This window comes from Nematolebias whitei, chromosome 9 (genome assembly GCF_014905685.2).
Source record: "Nematolebias whitei isolate Nwh7 chromosome 9, NemWhi1, whole genome shotgun sequence".
Lineage (NCBI taxonomy): Eukaryota > Metazoa > Chordata > Actinopteri > Cyprinodontiformes > Rivulidae > Nematolebias > Nematolebias whitei.
The window spans coordinates 44,845,693-44,860,835 of NC_056506.1; the positions used below are offsets into that span (position 1 = coordinate 44,845,693).

The 15,143-nt window shown below is 39.8% G+C and overlaps 2 protein-coding genes across 2 annotated transcripts in view; both read left to right on the top strand.

The window, feature by feature from the left end:
- Positions 1-9,654, top strand: part of LOC119415239 (ATP-sensitive inward rectifier potassium channel 10) — a 26,590-nt gene extending 16,936 nt beyond the window's left edge. The window contains exons 2-6 of the mRNA XM_037682405.1: positions 1,267-1,606; positions 3,890-4,101; positions 4,304-4,435; positions 6,103-6,280; positions 9,184-9,654. Coding sequence (XP_037538333.1) covers positions 1,267-1,606; positions 3,890-4,101; positions 4,304-4,435; positions 6,103-6,280; positions 9,184-9,569 — 1,248 coding nt within the window. The 3' untranslated portion in view covers positions 9,570-9,654. The remainder of the gene's footprint in view (positions 1-1,266; positions 1,607-3,889; positions 4,102-4,303; positions 4,436-6,102; positions 6,281-9,183) is intronic.
- Positions 9,655-11,842: 2,188 nt separating this feature from the next.
- Positions 11,843-15,143, top strand: part of LOC119414293 (SLAM family member 5-like) — a 25,656-nt gene continuing 22,355 nt past the window's right edge. The window contains exon 1 of the mRNA XM_037681388.1: positions 11,843-11,894. Coding sequence (XP_037537316.1) covers positions 11,843-11,894 — 52 coding nt within the window. The remainder of the gene's footprint in view (positions 11,895-15,143) is intronic.

The window sequence follows — 15,143 nt, forward strand, 5'->3', positions numbered from 1 at the left end:
CCAGTAAAGAAGATCCAGGATTGTTGAAGAGCTAAAATTAGAAATCACATGAGACTGGGACAACATTCATCCTCAAAACCTCCTGCAAAGGGGCTCCTCAGTTCCTAAATGTTTACAGACTCTTGGTTGAAGCTATTGATATGTTTACTTTGTTCCATTGTGAATAAAATATGTATTTTTGAAATTTGCAATTCATTGCATTCTGTGTTTATTTTAATTTTACTCAACATCGCAAAGTTTTTGGATTTGGAGTTGTATTTTATACGATAACTGAGTTTTGATAAGAATGCAAAGATGTGCAAACATCAGTAAAAAGACTCCCCAAACCCAAAAAGTACAACCAACGCTGAAATTACTGAATTAAGTGATACGTTTTGATTTTTCTTTAGCCGTATGTTTTTTTTTTTTACTTTAAGTTTTTATGATTTACTATGTAGTTTCAGTTTATTGTTCACATGTTAAGTTATTTACTGATTATCTGTTTGAACAACAGTTTTACATGAATTTTAATTTTACCACTTTGATGGTTCTTCTGTCTTGGTATTTTGGACGTGTGGGGTGCCTCACGGTTCTATACTTGGAAATGCATTGTTTTGTTTACATGTGCTTCTTGCAATCCACACACAGTACATTTCAGTGAGTTTCAATAAAACAACAGACTGTGAGAAAATTACTTTGGAATTATTTCAGTCACCTTTTCCCCCCAACCTAATTTTTTTGTTTGTTTCATCGTTTCATCTTTCACTAATTAAACTCTCATGTTTATAATAAGTAGCCATGTCACCAGAAACACAGAGATGTTTATCTCTGAGGAAACACATCTTCTTCCTTTTTTCTAACAGATGGTAACAACAGATAAATATAATAAAAAAAAAATCAGAGCTGCTTTTTTCCCATGAGACGATTCTTTCTTATTCTGAAGTAAATAATTGTGCACCTTTGTGAAAAAAGATCTTGTTCAGAAAACTTTAGGGGATTTTTCCAAACTAATACTCACATAATTTAATAATAATTATTATTTCAAGGAATCATAAGCTTTTAATTATTTGTATTCTTATTTAATTATTCAAGTGACTTTTTTGTTTGTTTCAGATGAAATCACCGTGAGAGCAGGTGGCAGCAAGGGAGACACTTTCCCCACAATCCTTTGCTTCCTAATTAGCTTCCTTTAATTTTCACAGAATGACTGTGTCAGATGTTGAGTGTGTCTGCTGATGTCTCTGTTTTTAAAGATGCTGAAGAGTTATTTTTGTTGTTTTTCATCAGATGACCTCTGCCACTCCGCCCTGCTCTCGCAGCTCTTCCCCTCACAAAGTTTGCCACTCCCAGACTCAGACAGATGTTTTAAAACCATTACTGGGCGGTGGAACATCTGCTGGGGCTCTGAGGAAAAGGAGGCGCATCCTCTCCAAAGATGGCCGCAGCAACGTTCGCATCGAGCACATCAGTGGGAGGGGCACCCTCTACATGCGTGACCTTTGGACAACCTTTCTGGAAATACCGTGGCGCTACAAGTTCTTCCTGTTCACAGCAACGTTCGCAGGAACCTGGTTCCTCTTTGGGGTGGTGTGGTACCTGGTTGCTCTGGTTCACGGAGACCTACTGGGTGAGAGAACCAGAGTTTTAAAAAGGTGGTCGAAAGTTAGAGTATAACGTACCGTCCCACTCTCTCACGTTCAGTCCACAAGATCCACATGTCCCACTTCAAAAAGCCTCCATTTGTCACATCAAGGTCAAGGTTTCCCCCAAAGCATTGAGGAGAATTTTTAGAAAAATTTAACTCTATTGTTTTAAAATGTGAACATAAAATATTCTAACATCCTAGTTTAGTCGTATTGTAGTCAAAACCTTGAAAGAACCTCCCAGAACCAGAACTTCCAACACACCCAGTCATACCCGTCAACTGATTCAGGTTTTGTTGAGACAACAGCAGAATGTGACTCAAAGCAAAACTGTGAACGTCGACTTTAAAACTACGCGAGCGAAACGAGATCTACAAATGAAAGAAAAGACTAAAGCTAACGTTTGACAGCTAGTCGGCCTTGCAGCGATGCAGAAACTGGTATAATTCAACTGCTTGTGGGTATAAATGCACATTTTTAATTAGTGTGCAAGACTTTTGAATTACTTTTCCAACCAGATGTCTTCAGACACGCAGGACTTCTATAAAAACCCTCCTATAAGGAACTTAGAATATTATTTAATGACTCCATAATAAATAAATATCAACCTGTAGATTATTTGCTATGGAAATAAAATAGTTAAACTGTATTGGCCAAGACATTTTCTTCATATTCTAAGTTTGAATTTTTTGGTTAAACAAAGGTTTAATAAAAAATATCTTAAGAGAGCATAAATCTCAGGCTTTAGATAGCTCTGAGGGGTCTTGTGTAAGATTTTACAACTACCATAATTTTTGGCCTATAAGTCACTTTTTTTTTTGCATAATTTGCATGTCCTGCAACTTATACGCCGAAGCGACATGTTTATGGATTTTTCCCATATTTATAAATCAATTATTGGTTGAGATATGACCGTTTTCATTCATTCCGACATGGAAAATATTGAACACTACCATTTTCAGCCGCTAGATGGCACTCTATTTATATGGCATGCCGTTGTGTCATGTAATAGGTAAAAGTGGTGATTAATAACACAATTGGCTTGCCATAGACTGCCACCTTCGTCCTTCTCGCCTGGAGCAACCGTCATATCAGCTTCATTTGGCTGCGCCGCCCGGGCGAAACGAAGCTGATTTGACCATTGAAGTGCATTTATCAAGTAAAAGTTCAACTGAGACACATCTTTACTATAATTTTGAGCAAACAAATAATTGTTTTTAAGTGTTAATCTTGTTAAATTTTTGTTAAAGTCCTCCCGTGCATGCTCCCACGTTTTTATTTACAAGGTAACTAACCAATAGTCCCACAATAAGGCTTGGCTGTGTGTTCCCCAGTAAGTACTGGTTAACTACTCATTAGCTCCTGATTCATTCCTGAGACGTTCCCTATTAGTTAATCAAATTTTGTGTACCTTATTATAAAGTGTTACCGACCATTCTCCACAACGTGCTCACGTTTACTCAAACTGAAATGACAGTAGGTTTTAGAAAGTCTATTTTGGCCCGTTTGGTCATGAACACTCACACACGCCCAAGTTTTAAAAGTGTGTTCTGCAGGTTTTAAGGTATCAGAGCGTATTTCCTGTTTGTAGCGAGCTTGCAAATGAGCAAGAATAAAGTGCGTGAACCAAATCAAACCCCTTTTTTTTTGCAGCAAAAAAGGCAGACGGTTGAAGTGGCGTGAAAAGAAACACGCACTGTAGGCGAGGCTGTTAAAAACGAAGGAAGGTGCGATGAAAGGGAGGATGCAAGCTGAAAATATGCAGAACGTGTGCTTGATAATCTACAGTTTGACTTGTCCGTATCTATTTTATGAATTTTACAAGTTTAAAGCACTTCTGAGTTCAAGCTGGTGAGGTGCTTCATAAAAATGTTGAGTCCATGAAGTTTGGTGAAAACAGAAAAAGTAAAAACACGAATGAGAAAGTGTTTGCCTTTGTTGCTCTACATCTGTGACCGCAGACACGTTATCTGATGATCAGTAATATGGAAGCAAAGTTGATGGTGTTTAGTGCATTTACTGAAACTGAACGTCAGCATGAAAAAAAAAAAATAGACATAAAAGGAAACATTTCATATAAAAAAAAAAAAAACCACCTGCTCCTCCTCAGAAATGAATCATGTTTTTAGCGCTCAATAAATCGTAATGTCAAACATCCTACAGTAAAATTTATAAATAAGAACACCAAGAAAGTTCTATTTTGCTATAGATGGCATATTTGACAACGATATAAACGTGTTTTTGTTTTCTTCGCCATGCTCCACCAGAGTTCGACCCTCCATCCAACCACACGCCGTGTGTGATGCAGGTGCAGACCCTCACAGCGGCCTTCCTCTTCTCTCTGGAGTCCCAGACAACCATTGGTTATGGTTTCCGCTGCATCACTGAGGAATGCCCAGCTGCCATAATCCTCCTCATCCTCCAGCTGGTCATCACCATGCTCATGGAAATCTTCATCACTGGGACCTTTCTGGCCAAGGTACTCAAAACTTAAAGCACCAACCAAAAATAAAGAACTTGCATTGAGAGATAAAAGAATGAAGAAATGTTGCATTTCAGTGAGTGCAACTTTATAGCAGGTTCCTATGTAGTTCACCTTTTCCTTTCTGAAGTAGTGAACAGTGAATGTAATCTAGAAAAGGCTGTCAGAAACCAAGATGCCTCGAGTTTCTTCTCACCAGGTTGCGCGGCCAAAGAAACGAAGCGAGACGGTGAGGTTCAGTCAGCACGCTGTTGTTTCCACCTACGAGGGTCAACCCTGCCTGATGATCTGTGTGGCCAACATGCGCAAGAGTCTTCTGCTTGGGTGCCAGGTAAACACATGTGGTGCAAAGAGGCACAACGACGACAACGTGACACACTTGCTTGTCGGACCACCACTGGCTGAAAACGTATTGATTCAAGCTGCACAGTGTTGCACAGCCGGTTAGGGCAAGAAAGTCCCGGCTTTAAAACGAAGCTGGAACATTGCCTCTCTGTTCATGTAGACGTCTTTTTGATATTTTCTCCAACAGACCGAAAACATAAATGCTATAGACTCTAATCCAGCCCTAGGTGTGAGTGTGTGTCTCTGTTACGGTGACCAACATGTCCAGGGTGTACCCGGCCTCTTGACCACTGACCCCTGATAGGCTCCCTACAACCCTAAAGGATCAAACAAGTAGAAAAGATGATTAAATAATGCACCTTTCAACCAACATTGTTGCTATAATCAGGCCTGATCTAAAGCCTTATTGAAATTCTTAAAAAATATCTTGACTTTAAGGAACAGTTTTGTTTTGTAAACTAGAAATTTCCTGGAGAAACTTTGACGGGGACTGCCTATTTACAATTAAATATTATTAATAATAAATATAAATATTAACGATTATAAATATTAATAATAAACACTGATTATTAATATTATTAATTATTTATATATTGTTAATTCATGAATCACTAAAATATTAATAATCAACAATCAATATTAATAATATTCACACCAGTAATTAGTATTAATTTTAAATATCAATTATTAATATTAATAATTATTGATATTAAAACAGATAATTATTAACATTAATATTTATAATTAATATGTATTATTAATACTTATGATTAATATTACTAATTAATAATAATAATAATAGTTGCCTTCCATGCATTGCACAATGCACTGCTTTCCTTGCATGTTGAACCAAAATGGCTCCATACGTTACTTGGTTTCTGTGAAGAGTTTCCTCCTATTCATTTCCTATGGTAAATTTGGCACCTTTGTTAACAAAATATGTCGCCATGGTAACTGCGAATGCCAATAAAAGTAATTGCACACTTCCCGGAGCCAGGCCGATCGTTTTGATATAACTTTTGTGGGAGTCCACGTTGCGGTTTGGGCCGCATTAAAGTTGAAAAAGATACGCTTTTTAGGTGTAGCATAATAAGTGGGCAGTCACCAACTAGTTATTGGAGTTGATGAAATATTGCGTCTTTGTTTGCAAAGTACTTTGCCATGGTAACTCGAAATGCCAATAAAAGTACAAAGTAATAGCACACATCACGGGCCGAGCCGGTCGTTTTCATATAACTTTTGTGGGGGTAGACGCTGTGGTTTGGGCCGCATTAACGGAGATAGAAATGTAGACACTCTTCCAAGGTGTAGAATAATACCTTTTAATTCTATTAACATTTAGAATAAAAAGCATGGAAATTGGAAAACAATCATATAATAAATGTGTAGAGCTCTCCACCTTTTGAAAGTAGGCGTACCGAAGCTGATCTCCAGGTGCTGGGGATGACTCTGGAGGCTAGACTCAAGTTAAAGAGCGAAGCAACGGTTTCAGCGCTCTGCAACACAGATCTGTTGCTGTAGTTTATGCAACAGAAACACTGAGGAGTTTTGCAAAAGGACAGAATTTCAGCTTTTATGACTGAGAACAGTTTGCAGCAGTGCTTCAATGAGCCAGTTCAGTTCTGACAACTTGTAAACACCCTTCTTCCTCAGGTGACAGGAAAACTACTTCAAACCTCTATGACGAAGGAAGGAGAAACCGTTCGTCTGGATCAGAGAAACGTGCCCTTTCAAGTGGACACCTCCAGCGACAGCCCCTTCCTCATCCTGCCCCTCACTTTTTACCACATCATCGATGACAACAGCCCACTGAGAGCTTGGGCAGCCAAGGGTAAGTTTGGTCCAGAAAGAGGAAACTTGTGAGTTCTGTTTCACACTAAGTTCACTGAAACATTTGAGGGTTTCTAAAAAACTCTTGTGGTAACCAATGATGCAACTGATTCTGGGAACGCTGTGTTATCCGTTTTGTAACCAAAACTTATAGAGGAACATGACAGGTCCACAAAACTGACAAAGTAACGGTCATGGGCGCTGGATTCAGAATTCAAGTAGTAGACGTCAGAGGGATGTCAATAGAAAAAAACAAACATACTTGCCCACTTTATTTCTTGTTGTGTATTCATTTTATTTGGCATTTATAACTAAATATGACTAATTACCCACAGTATTTGTAATTGGGGACTGCCTAGGCAGCTCCTATTATTATCCACCTAACAAGCGGTTTCTTAACTTTATCTTACTCTTCCGTCAACTTTAATGCAGCCCAAACTGCAACGCGTACCCCAACAAATGTTATATCAAAACGACCGGTTCGGCACCGTGATGTGTGCCATTACTTTAATTGCCACTTTGAGTTACAATGGCGACGTAATTTGCAAACAAATGCACCATTTTTCACCATACAAAAGGCCTGACGGAACACTCGTCACGCTAGGCTACATTTAAATGGCTTTACCTCAGCTAGTTTTACACATATAGAGCGGAAATTTAGTGAGGTTATAGCTGAGAATGCTCCCCATCACATACTGAAGTTAGCACTGTTGCCTCACAGCAAGAAGATTCTGGGTTCAATCCCCAGTTGGACCTGGGGTATTTCTGTGTGGAGTTTGCATGTTTTTCTTGTGCTTGCGTGGATTTTCTCCGGGTACTCCGGTTTCCTCCCACAGACAAAAAACATGCATGTCACACCCAGGCCTCCCTTGCAAAAGACATTTGTGATCTCAGTGGGATTTGCCTGGTTAAATAAAGGTTAATAATAATAAAATCAAAAGTCCAAGAAGGCCACCTTAGATAAATGCAAAAAATGATAACTCATTGATTTTTTTTTTGTCATATTGAGCTGAAATTTGGTATAATGGTAGCTGAGAGCGAACCCCAACACATAGTACTGTCAAATCTAAACGTTCAATTGGCAGCATCGTGACAGTCCCAATCAAAGTTTCTCCAGGAACTTTCTAGTTTAATTCTTTTATTCTCTTAACAAGCCACGCAATGTGCTCTTTTGCTCCCAGAAAATAAATGTTTAGATATTTGGAACAGTTTTCCCTGAGTCCAAAATTAGGGACTTTGCTTCCTTATAGCTCCTAGTGAAACTTTCCCAACATGTTTGTGTTCTCAATCCTCCAGGACAATTTTAAAGCTCGTAGCTCAGTGGGCTGTTGGAAATAAATTGCCAAAGAGTTTCCAAAATGTCTCAAAATGTTTGCAAGTGTTCTCCGTTTTCTCATATGAGTTGCAGGGATTTACTCTTGTGTCGCTGGAACTTTGATAATCTTCAAATAATCTGCAAAAGACAATTCCTTTCAAAATAATTGCAGAGCTGCTGTGGGCAGATCCAGAACACGTCTCAAACCCTTCTCTGTTTTGTTTCTGTGAGCACTCGTATATATTTTAAGCAAATTTGTGCACAGACTTGCAACAAATTTTGGTGGCAGTCTGTGCAAACATTTCATTCACTGTGATTCCAAGAGAAAATTCATGTTTTCTCACAACTTTGTGTCTCCAACAGTCACAGGCTTGTGAGTCGAATCGAAAAAAAATAGAAAAACTTCCTCTTTTGTTTCCTGAACACATTTCAACACTCATCCAAAACACACAGCTGAACTTGTAAATGGTATAATTTTACCCAGGCACTAAAAGACACCAAACATTAGTCTCTAAAACACAAACTAAAAACTGAAACACATCCTAAAGTCCCAAAGTTCAATGGTCCAACCATTGAAAATAGAATTACTTGATTTTGACTCATCAGCTGTTTGTTTTATCACTTTGACTTTTTTTTATTTGCAACTGAATGAAATCAAAAACATCCATAAAGCTCTTTAATCCTCATCTCTGAGGGAGTTGCAAGAATAGTTCAATCTGAATATACTTTTTGTTGTTGTCATTCGGAAAACCCACCATGAATGTCTCTGCTCCACAATTTAATGTGGTACTTTCCGTCCATTGATTGATGTCGAGCCCGCGCATGACTGTCCAGTTTAGTTCATTTAACTTTACCAATTTGAAGATCCTTTAAGCACATCTCCACCTCGAGTCTCTTTAATACCAGATTCTAATTCTTTGTGACGTTTGGATGTGCAACCAGCAGTAAAAATATTTTTTCACATTAGGCTTAAGATCCTCCCCTTTTGCAGGCATTATGTACACATAAAAAAAACCCCCGAAGCAATAAATTTTCCTCACAAAAATTAGTTGAAGTCTTTGTTGTGCATCACTAAAAATGCATACGTTGAGTAACGGATTCAGAAGAAGAGGACTAAAAAAAGTTTCCTCTTTTGAAAATTGCTAATTTGAGGTGATGCAAACCAAGATGAACTTCTCCCTTATGAAGTCAAGCTGTTCAATTTTCCATTTCTCGACACTTCCACAGGTTGATGAGACGATTCTCCGTCTGCACCTCCCAGTGTTTCTCTCATCCTTGCGTTTCTGCTCCTGTGCACACCTGACCCCAATCCAATCACTGCAGGTGTAGTAGATTAGATGATTGTCAGCTGTGAGGGGAAGGTGGTTATAGCAGAAGACTAGGAATCCCACCGTGCGTGATTTTTCTTTATCTGAGAAGAATTCAAGAGAAAACAATTGAGTCATTTGATTCTTTGTAGACGGATAAAAACAAGTTATGTTGATAAAACGTGCTCCAAAGCAGCAGCTTCAAACATTGTGTTACCCCAAGAATAACTTGTGTGACGTCTTCAAGACTATTACTTTTTAAACCCAACTATCCTCCATCAGGTGGTGGATGGACAGACCCAGAACTGGCTGATTTCGAGCTGCTGGTGATCCTGAGCGCCACAGTGGAGCCGACCTCCGCCACCTGCCAGGTCCGAACCTCCTACCTGCCGGACGAGATCCTCTGGGGTTACGAGTTTCCTCCCGTCGTTTCTCTCTCCCAGTCGGGCAAATATGTAGCAGACTTTGCCTTCTTTGACAAAGTGGCCAAGACCAAGACCACCCCCATCTTTAAACCATCCAGCCCCCTGCACGGGTACCAGAGCAATGGAGGCGGGCCTGTGTCCGAGGCGCTGGACCCAGAGAAGATTCGTCTGGAGCAGAGTTACAGGGAGGACCGCGGCCGAGTTAGAGAAGGTCCGATCAGCGTTCGCATCAGCAACGTGTGATCAAACGGGAGCGAAAACAGAAAACGTCGCGGGGGACTGTAAATCTGCAGAAGATCAGAGAAACATCACAAGCAGACTTTAAACCGTTCAAACGGTTTTAAAGCTCAACAGACTTCTGTTTGCAGGACAATGCATGGTTTTTGTTTTTTTACAGATTTGACTGTAACCACGTTGTTCTAACACATGACCTAACAGAACCCGCTGCTCAAGTTTGACTGTGCTCAGATCCACCGCAAGTAGAAATAACCATCGACGAGACTTTAAAAGAAACAAAAATGCTGAGTTTCTTTGGGTGCTTCCCAGCGAGGCGACTCTCACATTGAAAGGAAATGAGACGGTCTGAGTGTGTTTAATTTCTTTAAAATTTCAATGGCAGTAAACTAGAAGTGAGACAAGGCGTGTGTGAACACCCACTTGTTTCAAGGAAAGATCATTTTATCCCTCCCTTGATGTTTATTCAAATGTGACATTTCAAACATTAAAATAACGTCAATAGTCCCCAACAGGAAACTTTAACCCAAACAGAAACACCCTTTTTTTTAAACACACGAGTCAGATGATGCCGAGTTCTGCCTTTTATAGTAAAAAACCCCCAACAAGAGCAAGTTCAAAAACCTAACTTCCTCTTAAAGTTATATATTTTCATGTTTCCTTTGAGGTAGACTACATGGAAATTCTGCCAAAAATAAAACTGCACCTTAACTGTGTGGAGACAGAATTTCAGATCCGTGTACTGAATGTTGTAATTCATAAACAGCTGTTGCTGTTTTATATACTGTACATATATCTTAGCGCTTTAGGCTAGAGTTGCATTCGGGCCCAAAAAATCTGACACGACTCGACCCCAGCCCGTAGCCATCATTTCCAAACCCCACCCGACCCGACGAATTAACAGTAATTACAGGTCCTCGACATTTTAAATTAAGCTTTGACTGATTATATAGTTATTAATGGTCGGCGGACATGCGGCTAAATAAAGGGGGCAGAAGATCAGAGCTGTGGGGTGTTTGTCCTTTCATGGCCGTCAAAGTGCCCCTGCTTCTGCCTGCATTCTGCATTATTCAGACATGGACCATGTTCTGACATGTCTGCTTTGGGATCGCACCTGTTTGGGTCATCGGCCGTGCGCTGAGTGTAGGCTGAATGTCCATTTGGGCGATGGATCGCTTCCTGACAGTACCGGCAGTCCCATCTGAAACTTAACTGAACTTTATTTGACCTCTTTCAAGGCCGGTCAGCTCACGGTCAAATGGTTGTGTGCAGCTGGTGAATGTATGGCAAGCCATGTTGCCATATAATTGGATTGTCAGCTGCTCGCGTCCTCTCATGTAATCAAAAGCTCGACACCAACCCTGCCCACCCATCCAGCACATTATTATGGCTCAGCCCGGCCCAAATTTGGGTCGGGCCGGGCCAGGCTTTGGGCCCGGATTAGAAATGACAGCTCTACTTTAGGCACATAATGTGTATATATATATATATATATATATATATATATATATATGCACCTTCAGAACGCTAGCTGACAATGTATAAAATGTTACAAGAGTGAAGTATTTTTGCCATCACATAATGCAGTGACGTAAAATCAACATTTACTGGAGACGAGTTCACCCTAAAGTTGTTGTTTTAAAATCTCAGTGGCTTTAAACAAACTATCGAAACATTTTTTACATTTATACAAGCACCTTAGATGTAAATGACCATCTAATGACAGACTGTTAAACACTAGAGGAACTAGAGGAACTGTTGTTTTACAGAAGCAGAAGTTTGTTCAAGTGATTTTTAAGTTACTAACACTGTGAACATTTCATCAAAGTCCTTATTTTTCTGTTTAGCTGTATCTTGAAGCGTGGAACTGACTGAAAGACAAAAGAATGTAAAGATGGGACCTTGATGGTTTACATGATGTAAATATGACTGTAATAAAGAGTGGAGAATACTTTGAGTCATTTAATTTATTTTATTTTACGTGCTATTGGGGCGTTCTCATTTTACACCAGAGAGCTCAGAGGAGGTCATTTGTCTCTAACTCACATTCATTAACAGTTACAGGAGTTTATACACAAGCTTTGCATTTTTGTAAATGCTAAGATAAATGTAATTATGCATAGAGAGAACTGTTTAAATTGTCAACGTTTAATTGAAAGAACAGCAGGTTTTTTGTTTTACGCCACCCAGACCCACTGAAGGGAAGGAGTTGCTCTCTTCTGACACACGGAAATACATGTGAGCAAATAATCATACTTCCTGATGTGACAGTGAACACAACGATGGCGGTAATGGTTCTACTACTTGTCGTCTCGCTGCTGGATTCAGCTGAAGGTAACGTCTTATAAGATTTCTTATACAAACCTTGTCTTATGTTCTGATGCAGCATCATTAACAAACCTGAGTACCGGAAACATTTTAAATGAGGATAAAATTCTACTTTAAAGACTCGCAATTTGTCACTGCACAGTCAGAGATGTGTTTATAATGGATAATGTAAAGTACTATTCATAAAAGCAATGTTAAAATACAATAACTTTAATTAAATCAATGATTTTGGATTATTGCTGCTTATCATAAATGTGTGTGCTCTGATAAATAATGTATCAACATATAGAGGAACAAAAAGTCTAAAAAATGATAATTTTAGTAAATTAGTTTGTGTATATAAGTCAAGTCAACTTTATTTATGGAGCCTGTTAAAACAGAAAATGTTATCAAAGCACTTAACAATCAGTCAGAGTCAGAGATTCTTTATTGTCATTCGCACCTCATGTGGTAAAAGTGGTGGAGTGAAATTATGTACACAGGGTCCCAGTTACATCCAACAATCAAATGTAAAAGAAAAACAGTAATAACATCTAAGATATGAACTAAGAAAAACATCAACTAAATATACACTAAGCACTCATAACATCGAACATCAGCACAAACCTGAACACGAGTCCATGTGAGCAGATGAGCACGCATAAACACATCAACATTGAATCAGATCAGCAGCAACATTGAATCAGATCAGCAGCAACATTGAAACAGATCAGCAGCAACATGATGTGATTTTTTTTCACAGTGATTATTCTGGTTAGAGATTCATGAGTCTAACAGCCTCAGGGTAGAAGCTGTTCCTCAGTCTAGTGGTTCTACACTTAATGCTCCTCAACCTCTTTCCCGAGGGGAGCGGGGCAAAAAGTGTGCGTGCTGGGTGAGTGGGGTCCATCATGATGCAGGTGGTCCTCTTCTTTCATCTGGAGGTGTAGATGTTTGTGATGATGGGGAGGCTGACTCCAACATCTTCTGTGCAGCCTTCACCACTCTCTGCAAAGCTTTTCTTTCTGCAGCTGTGCAGCCTCCATGCCACACGTTGATGCTGGAGCACAGGATGCTCTCCACTGCACACCTGTAGAAGGAGGTGAGGACTGAGCTTCCCAGACCAGCTCGCCTCAGCCGTCTGAGGAAGTAGAGTCTCTGATGAGCTTTCTTGATCAGGCTGGTGGTGTTGTTGCTCCAGCTGAGGTTGTCATTCATGTGTACACCCAAGTACTTGTAGCTGGAGACCACTTCTACCACAGATCCTCTTATGTTCAGTGGGGTGTAGGTGTTTTTGCTCCTTCTGAAGTCCACAATCATCTCCTTTGTCTTCTTCACATTGATGTGAAGGTTATTCTCTTTGCACCAGCTCTCCAGGTGTTCCACCTCTTGCCTGTAGCTGGACTCATCATTGTTTGTGATGCATCCCACCACCGCTGTATCATCTGCAAACTTTACAATGTGACAGCCTGGATGGGTAGCTGCACAATCATATATGAGCAGAGTAAACAGAAGGGGGCTCAACACACATCCCTGAGGAGAGCCAGTGCTGAAGGTTATGGTGGAGGAGGAGAAGTTGTGGATCCTCACTGACTGTGGTCTGTTTGTTAAGAAGTCTAGTACCCAGTTGCAGATGGAGGGGCTTAGTCCTAGTGTGAATAGTTTGTCCATCAGGGTTTGGGGGATCATGGTGTTGAAGGCGGATGTGAAGTCCACAAAGAGCATACGGACGTAAGAGTTTTTCTGCTCCAGGTGGTTGAGCGCAGTGTGGACCACAGAGGAGATGGCATCCTCTGTTGATCGGTTCTCACAGTATGCATACTGATGAGGGTCCTCGTTGATGTTGATGGTTGTTTTGATGTGAGTCATGACCAGTTTTTCGAAGCATTTAGCAACTATCAGGGTGAGGGCCACTGGCCGATAGTCATTCAGACCAGTCACTGTAGAGCTTTTTGGGACTGGTAATTTCATCGCTGACAACCTGGAAACGTGGTCCGGTGTTGTGGCAAAAATCAATGGGCTGCCAAATGGCGGCCGTGGGAGCGTGCATGGGAGGACTTTGACAAGAATTTAACAAGATTAGCACTTAAAAACAATTATTTGTTTGCTCGAAATTATAGTAAAGGTGTGTCTCATGCTAACGTTTGCTAAATAAATGTACTTTGACGGTCAAATCAGCTGCATTTCAAAAGCCGATATGAGGAAGTAAAAGTGTGCACGTGACGAGTCATTGTGCAAATTTAACAAGATAAACACTTAAAAACAATTTTTGTTTGCGCAAAAATATAGCAAAGATGTGTCTCAGATGAACTAGTCCTTAAAAAATGCACTTTAATGGTCAGATCAGTTGAATTTCAAAAATAGATGGTCTCTTTGGTACGCGAGGGGGCGTACCAAAGACACCATCTTATCACAAGCAGAACTGGTTTGTTCCACTTTGGAGTAAGCTGTTGGGGGAAGAATCAGTTTTGTGTTGTGTGTTTCCTTGACTGATGAAGCTTTCTGGATCGAAGGCGAAACGTTTCAGCACAAAAAAAGAAACTGTCCAGATGACCTGACTGAAAAATGTTGGATTGTATACCTGGATTATTGAGCATGGACTTTGGTACTGTTCAATTTTTTTTTTTCAGTCAGAATGAATGAAAACAGTCATATCTCAGCTAAAAATTGGTTTATAAATATGGAAAAAATCCATAAATACGTTGCTTTGGCATATAAATTGCAGGGCATGTAAATTATGCAAAAAACAGCGACTTATAGGCTGAAAAATACAGTATATACATTACATCCTGTGTCATTTATTATTAATGTCTGTTAGAAGTTTGAATCCAATTATTGATGAGTCCATTCTAGTTAAAATTGAAAAGTATGATATAAGTTAATATAAGTTTTATAGTCATCAGATTCTCTCTTCCAGTTTGTTACAAACTAGAACTTAGGCTGAAGTTGCTGTTGGAAAAATCCAACAATGTTCAGTCAGGTCATCTGGATGGTTTCGTTCTTTCTTTCTTTATTTTTTGCCTGGATGTTTCGCTCTTCATCCAAAGAACTTCTTCAGATCTGAGGAGACACCAAACAAACTGAGTCTCACAAACAGCATACTCCATAGTAGAAAAAAAACAACAGTTTGCTGGTGCTAAGATGACCTCTGGGGACCACACTCTCCCCCATCAACTCTTCTGAGACAGTCATGCCAAAGAGGTTCAAAACACCAAAGTTCATGCACAATCATCCATCCATCCATCCATCCATCCATCCATCCATCCATCCATCCAT